General features: G+C 36.3%; 3 protein-coding genes across 3 annotated transcripts in view; all 3 read left to right on the plus strand.

Moving 5' to 3' along the window:
- The window catches only part of LOC104779105 (calcium-dependent protein kinase 11-like), a 2,485-nt gene extending 1,618 nt beyond the window's left edge, over nucleotides 1-867 (plus strand). The window contains exons 2-3 of the mRNA XM_010503499.2: nucleotides 1-501; nucleotides 848-867. Of these exons, the coding sequence (XP_010501801.2) occupies nucleotides 1-501; nucleotides 848-867 (521 nt within the window). The remainder of the gene's footprint in view (nucleotides 502-847) is intronic.
- Nucleotides 1,103-4,588, plus strand: LOC104777480 (calcium-dependent protein kinase 11-like). The gene is made up of 7 exons (XM_010501746.2): nucleotides 1,103-1,718; nucleotides 2,315-2,458; nucleotides 2,553-2,705; nucleotides 3,513-3,628; nucleotides 3,718-3,885; nucleotides 3,969-4,193; nucleotides 4,277-4,588. The coding sequence occupies exons 1-7, from the start codon at nucleotides 1,178-1,180 to the stop codon at nucleotides 4,415-4,417; spliced, it is 1,488 nt and encodes a 495-aa protein (XP_010500048.1). The 5' UTR covers nucleotides 1,103-1,177; the 3' UTR covers nucleotides 4,418-4,588.
- On the plus strand, nucleotides 5,882-7,535 carry LOC104777481 (50S ribosomal protein L21, chloroplastic). The gene is made up of 5 exons (XM_010501747.2): nucleotides 5,882-6,263; nucleotides 6,609-6,689; nucleotides 6,885-6,986; nucleotides 7,096-7,170; nucleotides 7,293-7,535. Exons 1-5 carry the CDS (start codon nucleotides 5,949-5,951, stop codon nucleotides 7,365-7,367), a joined length of 648 nt encoding a protein of 215 aa, XP_010500049.1. The 5' UTR covers nucleotides 5,882-5,948; the 3' UTR covers nucleotides 7,368-7,535.

The following is a 13,691-nucleotide window of genomic DNA, read 5'->3' on the forward strand; positions in this document are numbered from 1 at the left end:
TTCTTCCATATCAAACACCTCGATTGAGAGACCACTACCTCCTCGGCAAAAAGCTAGGCCAAGGCCAATTCGGAACAACCTACCTCTGCACGGAGAAATCAACCTCCGCTAATTACGCCTGCAAATCGATTCCCAAGCGGAAGCTCGTCTGCCGCGAGGATTACGAGGATGTGTGGCGCGAGATTCAGATCATGCATCATCTCTCCGAGCACCCCAATGTTGTTCGGATCAAGGGCACTTATGAGGATTCGGTTTTTGTTCATATCGTTATGGAGGTTTGTGAAGGCGGTGAGCTTTTCGATCGGATTGTTTCTAAAGGCCATTTTAGTGAGCGTGAGGCCGTGAAGCTTATTAAGACGATTCTTGGCGTTGTTGAGGCTTGTCATTCTCTTGGTGTTATGCATAGAGATCTCAAACCTGAGAATTTCTTGTTTGATAGCTCTAAAGAAGATGCTAAGCTTAAGGCTACAGATTTTGGTTTGTCTGTCTTCTACAAGCCAGGTTCGTTTTTTTCTCTTTCATGTTTGTTTGGTTTCTTTCTTGATAGAAACTGGTTTTCGTATGTGTTTATTTTGATGATGATTTGTTTTTGTTGAATTCAAAGTTTGCTGCTTTACCATTGNATTTAAAATAATACTATATGTTTGATATATAATTATTTAATTTAATTGATTGTTTATTTTTCAGTGTATACAGATTAATGATTGATTTTTCTATTTTTTTTTAATTTTGGAATACATATATAGAAAAGAAATTTGCTATTAATAAGGAATTTAAGTAGAATTAATTAGTTTCTATAAAAAAAATTAATTTTGTCAATTTACCGTATTTTACTTTTTGCTTTTAGTGCAATTTTGTAGAGACTAAAATTTTAAATAAGCAAAATTAAAAGGATTGAACCCAAAATATATTTTTAAAAAAATGTATATATAGAAGATGAGCTTGCTATTATGAAATCTGTAATGATAAGTTTATACCTAAATGTTATATAAAAAAAAATAACAAAAATAATAATTAAAAACAAAATATGATTAAAATGATATAAAGAGAGAGTAAAAAAAATGGAGCGATTTGCTTCTTAGGAAACAAAGAAAAAGTCCGTTATCATCTTCATCGTCTTCTTCTTCCTCACAACAAATCTTGAAATCGAGATCGAAAAAAAGAAAAAGAAAAAGTGATGGAGTCGAAACCAAACCCTAGACGTCCTTCAAACACTGTTCTTCCATATCAAACACCTCGATTGAGAGACCACTACCTCCTCGGCAAAAAGCTAGGCCAAGGCCAATTCGGAACAACCTACCTCTGCACGGAGAAATCAACCTCCGCTAATTACGCCTGCAAATCGATTCCCAAGCGGAAGCTCGTCTGCCGCGAGGATTACGAGGATGTGTGGCGCGAGATTCAGATCATGCATCATCTCTCCGAGCACCCCAATGTTGTTCGGATCAAGGGCACTTATGAGGATTCGGTTTTTGTTCATATCGTTATGGAGGTTTGTGAAGGCGGTGAGCTTTTCGATCGGATTGTTTCTAAAGGCCATTTTAGTGAGCGTGAGGCCGTGAAGCTTATTAAGACGATTCTTGGCGTTGTTGAGGCTTGTCATTCTCTTGGTGTTATGCATAGAGATCTCAAACCTGAGAATTTCTTGTTTGATAGCCCTAAAGAAGATGCTAAGCTTAAGGCTACAGATTTTGGTTTGTCTGTCTTCTACAAGCCAGGTTCGTTTTTTTCTCTTTCATGTTTGTTTGGTTTCTTTCTTGATAGAAACTGGTTTTCGTATGTGTTTATTTTGATGATGATTTGTTTTTGTTGAATTCAAAGTTTGCTGCTTTACCATTGTTTCTTTGTTTAGGGGACCTTTGCTTTGTATAGAATTATTGACTCTCTGGAACTTTTATGTGTTCATTGAAATCAATCTGCATTTGTGTCTTGGCGTGATTCTTTGGAAACCCGATGTGTATGGCCAATGCTGCTGGTTCATTCCCTAATTGGTTTTTGTTTAGTCTTCAGGACAATGTCTATAAGATGTAGTTAGGGAACTTGCTTGGTATAGTTTTATTCTTCATTGAGGAGTCTCTGAATGTGTGGATTGGAATTTCCTGATAGAAGCAGGTTTGTTGTGTTTTATATGAATTGAAAATCAACAAGGTAAGATTTTTGGTTGAATTTACATTTTGCTGCTTGAGGATTGTTTCTTGGTTAGAGGGAACTTTGCTTTGTAAAGATGTTCTTCATTATGTCTCTGAAACTTCATGCATTGATTGGTATGGCCAAAGCCGATTCATTGTCTCATTGGTTTTTGTTTACTCTTCAGGACAATATTTATATGACGTAGTTGGAAGCCCTTACTATGTTGCGCCAGAGGTCCTAAAGAAATGTTATGGACCTGAAATAGATGTGTGGAGTGCCGGTGTTATCCTCTACATCTTACTCAGCGGTGTTCCTCCCTTCTGGGCAGGTTAGTCTACTAGAATGTACAGCCTTTTCTTCTTGCAAGTTTTGATTTTTTTCTGAACTTTGAACGATGCAGTCTTTTCTTTTGGGGCTTGCAGAAACCGAGTCTGGAATCTTCAGACAGATATTGCAAGGGAAGTTAGATTTCAAATCTGACCCGTGGCCTAGTATCTCCGAAGCTGCTAAAGATTTGATCTACAAAATGCTTGAAAGGAGCCCCAAGAAACGCATTTCTGCCCATGAAGCCTTGTGTATGTCTATTTTTGGTTTTTATTTGGAATCAACTGCTCTTAATTGTTTAANGGTATAGTTTTATTCTTCATTGAGGAGTCTCTGAATGTGTGGATTGGAATTTCCTGATAGAAGCAGGTTTGTTGTGTTTTATATGAATTGAAAATCAACAAGGTAAGATTTTTGGTTGAATTTACATTTTGCTGCTTGAGGATTGTTTCTTGGTTAGAGGGAACTTTGCTTTGTAAAGATGTTCTTCATTATGTCTCTGAAACTTCATGCATTGATTGGTATGGCCAAAGCCGATTCATTGTCTAATTGGTTTTTGTTTACTCTTCAGGACAATATTTATATGACGTAGTTGGAAGCCCTTACTATGTTGCGCCAGAGGTCCTAAAGAAATGTTATGGACCTGAAATAGATGTGTGGAGTGCCGGTGTTATCCTCTACATCTTACTCAGCGGTGTTCCTCCCTTCTGGGCAGGTTAGTCTACTAGAATGTACAGCCTTTTCTTCTTGCAAGTTTTGATTTTTTTCTGAACTTTGAACGATGCAGTCTTTTCTTTTGGGGCTTGCAGAAACCGAGTCTGGAATCTTCAGACAGATATTGCAAGGGAAGTTAGATTTCAAATCTGACCCGTGGCCTAGTATCTCCGAAGCTGCTAAAGATTTGATCTACAAAATGCTTGAAAGGAGCCCCAAGAAACGCATTTCTGCCCATGAAGCCTTGTGTATGTCTATTTTTGGTTTTTATTTGGAATCAACTGCTCTTAATTGTTTAATTTTGTGGTAAGTAGTGAGTAGTGAGTTTTCTCTGAATGTTATAGGTCACCCATGGATTGTCGATGAACAAGCAGCACCAGACAAGCCTCTTGATCCAGCAGTCTTGTCGCGACTAAAGCAGTTTTCTCAAATGAATAAGATTAAGAAAATGGCCTTACGGGTATAAATTTGTGTAATGTAGAATTCACCTTATCGTTATGTCCAATCCATTTGCTGTTTTCTCTGAACACAAGTGATATTTTCCAACAGGTAATTGCTGAGAGACTGTCAGAGGAAGAAATCGGAGGTCTGAAGGAATTATTCAAGATGATAGACACAGACAACAGTGGAACGATTACATTTGAAGAGCTTAAAGCGGGTTTGAAGAGAGTCGGATCTGAACTGATGGAATCAGAAATCAAGTCTCTTATGGACGCGGTAACACCAAAACCAACTAGTCTCTCTTTCTCTTTTCAAAATTTCGTTTTTGTTTAAACATCCTCTGTGTGTTGTGGTCACAGGCTGATATCGACAACAGCGGTACAATAGACTACGGAGAATTCCTAGCAGCAACATTACACATGAACAAGATGGAGAGAGAGGAGAATCTGGTGGCTGCGTTTTCTTACTTTGACAAAGACGGAAGCGGTTATATCACGATTGATGAGCTTCAGTCAGCTTGCACAGAGTTTGGTCTATGCAATACACCTCTGGATGACATGATCAAGGAAATTGATCTCGACAATGTAACCACTCTTCTTCTTCTATTTGTTTCCCTTCTCCTTCAATATAACTGCATTATAACCGACTGAGCTTTTGAATTTGGTAGGACGGGAAGATCGATTTCTCGGAGTTTACGGCAATGATGAGGAAAGGAGATGGAGTTGGGAGAAGCAGAACCATGATGAAAAACTTGAACTTCAACATAGCTGATGCTTTTGGAGTCGATGGTCAAAAATCTGATGACTAACCCCATCATCGATCCTCAGTTTCAATTTTTTCTTATTTCTTTCACATATATTTTGAAACTAAAGACTATACAGAAAAAAGTTTCTGGTTTCTTTATTGCTTTCCTCCTTGTTATTCTTCTAGATGAGCAACTCTCTAAATTTTTGTCCAAGTAATGGATAATTTTGCTTCATATAAACTTTCTTCAATTCCAAAGAAAAGAAACAGAACCGAATTAAATCCAGATTACATCAATTCAAAATCGAATTTTATTATAAATCCAAATTTTGTGAAACCGAACTGAATAACCGGGTTAACCAAGAGTCAGAGTTAGTATCATTAAGTAAATTTTGGTCACAAACAAAACCGGAATTGGGATCTACTATATTACAAAATCGGATAACCCAAAACCTAAACCGACCTTAACCGACCTAAACCGAACTTAACCGAAATTGCAAGCCTGGAAAAGTGAACCAATTTGAAGACAACAGGGGTATATTGGTAGTTTGTAGAGTTGAGTGGATAGGATAACACTGCGGATTTATTCTCCGTCGAGCTTCAAAGTTCTGAGCTAAGAGCTCTGCGAAAACGATGGCGTCTTCTTCAGCCACGCTCTCTCTATGCTCAGCTTTCGCTTCTCACTGCAATGTCAACTCACGCCGTTCGAGCACTATCACTTGTTCTCTCTCTAAACCTTCGCTGAATTTGGCAAAAACTGTGTCTGGCTTTCTCGCTCCTTCCACTGCGTCGACGTCTCGAACCGCATCCCCCGTCGCTCCTAAATTCGCTGAATCAGTCGTCGAAGCTGAACCTGAGACTACCGNGTGCTTTTGAATTTGGTAGGACGGGAAGATCGATTTCTCGGAGTTTACGGCAATGATGAGGAAAGGAGATGGAGTTGGGAGAAGCAGAACCATGATGAAAAACTTGAACTTCAACATAGCTGATGCTTTTGGAGTCGATGGTCAAAAATCTGATGACTAACCCCATCATCGATCCTCAGTTTCAATTTTTTCTTATTTCTTTCACATATATTTTGAAACTAAAGACTATACAGAAAAAAGTTTCTGGTTTCTTTATTGCTTTCCTCCTTGTTATTCTTCTAGATGAGCAACTCTCTAAATTTTTGTCCAAGTAATGGATAATTTTGCTTCATATAAACTTTCTTCAATTCCAAAGAAAAGAAACAGAACCGAATTAAATCCAGATTACATCAATTCAAAATCGAATTTTATTATAAATCCAAATTTTGTGAAACCGAACTGAATAACCGGGTTAACCAAGAGTCAGAGTTAGTATCATTAAGTAAATTTTGGTCACAAACAAAACCGGAATTGGGATCTACTATATTACAAAATCGGATAACCCAAAACCTAAACCGACCTTAACCGACCTAAACCGAACTTAACCGAAATTGCAAGCCTGGAAAAGTGAACCAATTTGAAGACAACAGGGGTATATTGGTAGTTTGTAGAGTTGAGTGGATAGGATAACACTGCGGATTTATTCTCCGTCGAGCTTCAAAGTTCTGAGCTAAGAGCTCTGCGAAAACGATGGCGTCTTCTTCAGCCACGCTCTCTCTATGCTCAGCTTTCGCTTCTCACTGCAATGTCAACTCACGCCGTTCGAGCACTATCACTTGTTCTCTCTCTAAACCTTCGCTGAATTTGGCAAAAACTGTGTCTGGCTTTCTCGCTCCTTCCACTGCGTCGACGTCTCGAACCGCATCCCCCGTCGCTCCTAAATTCGCTGAATCAGTCGTCGAAGCTGAACCTGAGACTACCGATATCGAAGCTGTGGTCGTTTCCGATGTTTCGGAGGTTACTGAGGATAAACCTAAACGAGAAGAGATTTTCGCCGTTGTTATGGTTAGCTTCTAGAAATCTAATACAGAAGTTCAAATTCTCGATTTTGGAATTTCGCCAACTAGTTTTGGTTGATTTTGATGATTTTGCTTTGAATCTGTTTTAGAGATTTTATAAATTAGAGACTGTGTTTTGTGGCCTAATGAATGATGAATCCTCCTTAGTGAGAGACTGAATAATGCAAGTAGTTTTGGTTGTTTTTTATGACTTCATTTTGGTTAATTTAGAGACTGTGTTCTTGTGGGATATCACTCTCAAGATTTAGAATTTACCTTTGTTTTTATGAATTTTGCTTCTCTCCTTTGTTATATCTTATTGAATTTAGTGTTGTTCTCTTTGGTTGGATAGGTTGGTGGACGTCAATACATAGTGTTTCCAGGGAGATATCTTTACACTCAGAGGCTGAAAGATGCAAATGTCGATGATCAGGTAATATGCACATTACTTTTAGTTTTAGTCAATGGGTTTTTTTCTTTGTTAATTTCTGTGAAATGAAATGATTGTGTAACCATGGAAGATTGAGTAAACTGTGTGGCTAGTGTAGAAGTTCTATCTTTTCTTTTGTCTATGTTATTAACATCTGTTAACCTGATCTATCTTGCTCTTTTGGTTTCTTTTCTGCAGATTGTTCTTAATAAAGTGTTGCTTGTTGGCACAAAGACACACACTTACATCGGCAAACCAGTTGTGACCAATGCCACTGTACATGCCGTAGTGGAAAATCAGGTAAATCAATAGAAATGCTTCCTTCAATTTCTAATTAGTGTTTTTTTTTTTTCCGACTGTATTGTTGCCTCTAAACTGGAATAACTGGAATGTCTTTTGTTGTTTGCAGGGTCTGGATGATAAGGTGGTTGTCTTCAAGTACAAGCCTAAGAAGAAGTACCGAAGAAATATTGGTCACCGGCAGGTACATTGTTAATAAATCTGCTGAAAGTCATCTTCTTTGAAAGTCGAACTATGTAGTGTTACAATCCGAAAAAGCTTCAGAGAACGACATTTACATTGTGATTTTCTGACTTGATTTTGCAGCCAAATACAAGGATTAGAATCACAGGGATCACAGGGTATGAAGAGTATCCAGCGGCGCCCAATGTTGCGGTTTAATACTATTGTGAAAGTATAGGATCTGTCTGCTTCTTGAATGTTAAAAAGTTTTCTGATCTTCTTCTCTATGTAATTTTGTAAGAACCAGATTATTTCATTTCTGTTGAGATCCCTTTATGATCAACGTATACTGCTTTTTGCCATTCTTAGATCACAAATTCTAAGTTAGTGTAACGAAACATCAGCATCGCTCATCTATTCATCTAGAATATATTTTATGAGTTATGCGTCGATATGGAATCAACGTCTAACACATTTATCTCTGGTTTTCCACTTTAGCAACACCCCCTGTTCAAAAAAAGTGTTTTTTTTTTTTTTTGTAGTCGCCCAAATGTGTTATTCAATTCGGAAACAGACTTGTTATCCGTCGTCCATCGATAATCTTTATCCGTCCACAAACACCTAATGTATTATAAACGTTCTCATTTTGGAATCGGCTGAAGTCATATTCCTCATCTTTGTTGGTTTTCTTCTTATTCTAAAAGCAAACCTACTTTACCAGAGATAGAGTCGTTGTTTCCACCACTAAATGTTGGTGCATCCAATGCATTGATCCTGTAGCAGTTTGAGCTTGGCATTTAGATGGAAGTATAACTACAGGGTGATCATGAGGAGGAGATAATTGACGAATCCTAGGACAAGACATGACATGGTGCCCCGTTTGTCCGCAAGGACCACAACGATAACAAGTCACCTTTAGAATAAGCTGTCCCGTCAAATTTTTAGCAGTGTGTCCAAGGCTCCCCTAATTCATAAATGCATTCGCAGTTCATCCGCACACGGTCCAAAGTGGCAGTGACAACATCGAGAACAAGTCACCTTCTCACTTTTGTGGTAGATTATGTTATGGTCCGAGTTCCCACAATTTTTTTTTCTGAAAAAAGTTTAGTGCAACAAAACCAAAGGTAATGAAAACACACAAAAATTTAGGTTTAGTCAATTTATACATAACTATATATAATTAGGTAGTAACCCGTGCTACAACACCGAAAATATTTTTTTATTTAGTAAAAGTGAATCAAAATTTTATTATTTTAAATACTTAAATTAAGTGTTTGTACAATATTGGTATTAAGTCTAAATATTGGATTTCAGTTGATTTTAGTTTGAATTATTGTGCGTATATAATCTAAATATATTTACTTTAGAAGATGAAACACATCCCTCCCGTCCAATCCTGTACTGTCCCATTCCATATGTTCCCGTGTTTTGTATCCATCAAGTTTTTGTAATCTTTTAAATAATTACTCGTTACACGATGTTTATTAATAGAGATTAGAGAAAAAAAAAATTTAGACGCATACTCGAATTCCTCGTTAAATACTAGTTTTCCTAAAATTTTCAAATAATTATGCTAAAGTAGAGATTTTACTCTATAAATATAGAGATGGTATGACAAAGGAATATATTAATTTTATATGAGATGCTATAGCACATGAAAGAATATTTTTTTCCGTATTTCGTTTAGCTCGATACTCGAATTCCCCTTTGAATACTTATTTTTTATTTAGTTAGTTGAAATTATCCAAAAAAATATAATTATCAAAAACTATTTAATTGTTTTCAAAAATATCCAAAAAATTTAAAGTGTTTGTTCCAAAGTAGCTGATTACATGTCGCATAATCAATCATTTAAAAATATATATATATATATATATTTGTATAGGCAATACAATACACAACGATCCAATAATCACTAAGATTCTTAATATCGTCTAACTACTATCTCGGGATACAACATGTTCCTGTATCGTATCCATATTTTTTATACTTGAAAGTTTGAATTCTCCGTTCTCGCTTGTTACTCATTCTTTCCTATAAGATCATATATATATATATTTTTAAATAATATCATTTACATGTCATTAAAAAAATTAACATTTCTTAAAATTTTCAAATAATTATTCTAAAGTAGAGAACTTGTTCTATAAATATAGAGATGTTATGAGATAGGGTAATATTTTATATGAGCTGCTATAGCACATAGCATAATATTTTTCCGTCTTTTGTTGAAAATGTTAAGTGATATATATGTATATTTTTTGAAACTAATCAAAATATTTCTCACAGTTTTCATTAATGATAGATAAGGAAGCTGGTATTGCTAATAGTGAAGATAAAGTAATACCCATTAATTGACTACATCAACTTGATTCAATGTGTTGTTGTTGTTGGTTTTTGTTTGTTTTAAGGTTAAGTAGTGACAAATATTTATTGACATTACTGTTTATGTCAATGAACATTGAAGAAGCAGACTAAAGTTGTGACAAAGATTTATTGACATTACTGTTGACGTCACATTTGCTGTGTTTTTATGCTTATTCATATGGCTTTTTATCTCCTTGACCGATCTCTGAAAATCAAATCTTGAGGATAACCAAGTGACAACGTTGAAATCCAATTTTTTTTTTTTTTTTGAATATCTTAAAATCACCTAAAATTCAGTAATCAAATTTCTTCAAATCTCAAATCATTTTCTCATCAAATCATTTAAAATCTCTAACAAAATAACTAAATGTTCTATAAATACACTCAAATCTCTCAAAGTTCTAAAATATTAAAATTCCATCAAATCTACTATAATATCACCCTCTCTTCAAGTTTTAAATTGATTTAGGGTTCTATTTTTTAGTTGTATAAGAGAGAGCACTAATTCCCGTTACATGTATTTGTCCTGTCTCGAAAAAGTACTTGTGATCATAACATAATATTACCAATAATACTCTAAATCATATTTACTAAAATTGTTACTGTATTTATATAAAATAATTTATAAGTATATAATGCCGTGGAGTTATTTATATAAAATATTAATTAATTTTTAATGTCAAAAATAAATATTTTTTTGAACTCATAAGCTCATAATTTTTTCACTTGTAGTTTATAAATATAATTACGAAGATACAAAAAAAAAACAATTAAAAATTGAACCCCTAATACAATGGACAACATCATAAACATCAATGTTTGACATGCCAAGGAGCAATGAGAGGACATATCAGCACACGCATTAGTAAAAAACACATACTCCAACCACCAATGACCAATTTTATCTTTCCACTGAAGTAACTGTCATATATTGACAATCTCATTTTGACTCTTCCATTCTAGCAGTTTTCAACCCGGAGGACTCAATATTGCTGAAGTAATCGATCAGAACCAATATAATGATCGACAATCTCTTTTATAAGGGGAGCCAGCGTCATTGCTTCATTAGATTGTTTCCTGCAACAAAGTGAAAAATTCAAATGATCATCAAACAAAACAAAAATTGAATGAAGTCATAGAGAGTAAAATTCACAATTGAACGTAATTACCTCCCATTCTTTTGTATCCTTGATTCCCTCAAGTGGTTAGTTTACTATTAACCACAAGAATTGTTCTCTAATTGCGACAACAAAAATTAGTCAAATAAGATTTATCACTGAAAGAGAAATACACATCTTTTCATCACAATTTCAATAAAACCAAGTCGACCACAACATTCACTTGTTTCGCTCACTTCCATGTGTGCTAAGTCCGAAAAGAAAAAATCAATTTATTGCTATTGAGTACTGGAACTCCAAAAAAATAATCTATGTTAAAAATATAGGATTGAAAACTTGAAAGTAAGAACACCTTTTCTTATTGATTTAGAAAATTTCTCAAAAACTAAATCTCTCTCAAGTCACACAGAACACCTCTCTATAAACTTCTCTATTTATAATGAATTAGAGAACTCCTAATTCTAATAAGATTACAACATAAAAGTCTTTTCTAATAAGCTCCTCCTTATCTAAACTTTGTTTGTGCATCCTTATCTCTGATCTCCTTAAGCACCTTTTTAATGAGATAACTTCAAACATAAGTTGGAATTATCCAACATTCTTCCCCGTAATTCCAACATGAACTCCGGGAAGCTTAATCTCCTCAACTCTGAGTAAACTCCTCATTTCCTTGAATTTAATCCGACCTAAAGGTTTTGTAAGTATGTCCGCTTTCTGCTCCTCTCCTGGCACATGATCAACTTCAATTTGATCATTCTCTACACACTCTCGAATGAAATGGTACTTGGCAAGCATATGCTTCGTCCTCCCATAAAAAACTGGGTTCTTGGTTAGAGCTATGGCTGCTTTATTATCAACTCTAAGTAGGATCTTCTCTCCTTGAAAACTTAGTATTTCACTCAATAATTCTTTAAGCCATATTGCTTGTTTGGCAGCTTCTGTAGCGGCCATGAATTCTGCTTCGCACGATGACAATGCCACAGTTGGTTGTTTCTGTGTTGTCCACGTAATAGGTGATGAGCCGTAGTAGAAAACATGTCCTGTGGTGCTCCTTCCATCGTCGATGTCAATGTTGTGACTGCTGTCACTGTATCCGGTGATCCTTCTTGATCCATCCTTCTTGAAAAACAAACCGTAACCTGTAGTTCCCTTTAGATACCTTAGAACATGTTTGATAGCTTGCCCGTGAGACACTCTTGGACTCTGCATATAGCGGCTAAGAACTCCAACTGTAAAAGACAAATCTGGTCTTGTATGAAGAAGATATCGCAAACATCCTATAGTTCTTCTGTATCTAGTTGCATCGATCTCTTTCTCTTTCTCTGCTTTCGACAAACTCAGTCACGGCTCCATCGGTTCATGAGTCGAGTTGCAGGAACCCATCCCTGCATCAGTAAGGATTCCTTGAGCGTATCCCTCTTGTTTTATCCTTATTCTATATGTTCCTTGAATGACTTCTATGCCAAGATAATACGTTAATTTTCCTAGATCCGACATCTCAAATCTTCTTGACATATCCTCCTTGAACCGTCTAATGATACTGAGTGTGGTTCCTGTGATGAACAGATCATCAACATAGATAGCTACAATCAAGAACTCCTTCTCCTCTTTCTTGCGATAAATTGTTGGTTCCTTCACACACTTCTTGAATTTCATTTTCTTAAGAACTTGATCAAGCTTTAAATTCCACGCTCTAGGAGCTTCACGAAGTCCGTACAAGGCTTTATGAAGCTTATACACTCGATCCTCTTCTCCCTTATTCTCGAACCCCTCAGGTTAAGTAACATAGACCAATTCCTTTAGCTCACCATTAAGAAAAGCTGTCTTCACATCTAAGTGGTGAATCTCCCAACCTCTTGTTTCCGCAAGTGCTAGCAGTAGCCTTATAGTTTCGACTCTTGCTACCGGAGCAAACACCTCATCGAAGTCTATGCCTTGTTGTTTCACATATCCTTTTGCAACTAACCTCGCCTTAAACTTATTCACCAAACCATCAGCCTTTTGTTTGAGTTTATAGATCCACCTAACTCCTATAGGTTTAACTCTGACTGGTCTGTCTACAAGCTCCCATGTGTTGTTCCTAATGATCGAATCTATTTCAACCTTCATAGCATCAATCCATTTTTTTATCTTTCCAGCTTCAAAATAGTTTTCTGGTTCTCCATCTATTTTTAGGAACAAACTGCAACTCTCTGCTTCTGCAAATAAGATATAGTCATTGAGATAAACTGGTTTTGTTACCACACGACCAGACCTAGTTACCAAGGGTTGTACCGCGACTTGTTGACCTTGAACTTGGTTTTCGACAATCTCATCACCCACATTGTCTTCTCCGTTTTCTTGCTCCTCCTTGTTATCATGATTTATAGCTTCTTGGTCTGCATTTTGCTGATCGTTGTCTTGATCATTGTCGTGTCCACCACCATCTTCTATAAAACCGTCTTGAAAGAGTTTAAATGCTCCTGGTTCACCTTCTGACTCAACTGCCGTAGATGACCAGTCCCAAGCCTTAAATTCATCAAAAATAACATCTCTACTAACCACTACTCTCTTGGCAATCAGATCATAGAGTCTATAAGCTTTAGAACCAGGTTCTGTGCCGAGATTGATCACTTTCCTTGATCTATCATCTAGCTTTTTCAACTGTGGTCCATTGACCTTTGCATACGCAACACACCCGAACACTCTCAAGTGTTCAATGTTCGGTTTCTTGGACATAAAACACTCATATGGGGTTTGACCGTTCAGTGCTTTTGTGATCACTCGATTAATGAGGTAAGTCGAATGACATACAGCTTCTCCCCACATATCATTCGGGATCATCATCCCCTTCATCAAACTTATTGTCATCTCCATCAAAGTTCGGTTTCTTCTCTCTACCACACCGTTTTGTTGTGGTCTATATGGTGCAGTCAAGTGTCTAGTAATGTCATTCTCCTCGCAGAACTGATTGAACTCACCTGAAGTGAACTCTCCTCCTCTATCGGTTCGAAAAGTCTTAATAGCCAACCCACTCTGTTTTTCAACAAAGTCTTTAAATCGTTTAAAGCGTTCAAAG

This window comes from Camelina sativa, chromosome 3 (assembly GCF_000633955.1).
Source record: "Camelina sativa cultivar DH55 chromosome 3, Cs, whole genome shotgun sequence".
NCBI lineage: Eukaryota > Viridiplantae > Streptophyta > Magnoliopsida > Brassicales > Brassicaceae > Camelina > Camelina sativa.

Coding starts and splice junctions, on each gene's coding strand:
- LOC104777480 (XM_010501746.2), top strand. CDS start 1,178: ATGGAGTCGAAACCAAACCCTAGACGTCCTTCAAACACTGTTCTTCCA. Junction 1,719..2,314: donor GTCTGTCTTCTACAAGCCAG/GTTCGTTTTTTT, acceptor TTTACTCTTCAG/GACAATATTTATATGACGTA. Junction 4,194..4,276: donor AGGAAATTGATCTCGACAAT/GTAACCACTCTT, acceptor TGAATTTGGTAG/GACGGGAAGATCGATTTCTC.
- LOC104777481 (XM_010501747.2), top strand. CDS start 5,949: ATGGCGTCTTCTTCAGCCACGCTCTCTCTATGCTCAGCTTTCGCTTCT. Junction 6,264..6,608: donor AGATTTTCGCCGTTGTTATG/GTTAGCTTCTAG, acceptor TTGGTTGGATAG/GTTGGTGGACGTCAATACAT. Junction 6,987..7,095: donor ATGCCGTAGTGGAAAATCAG/GTAAATCAATAG, acceptor TGTTGTTTGCAG/GGTCTGGATGATAAGGTGGT.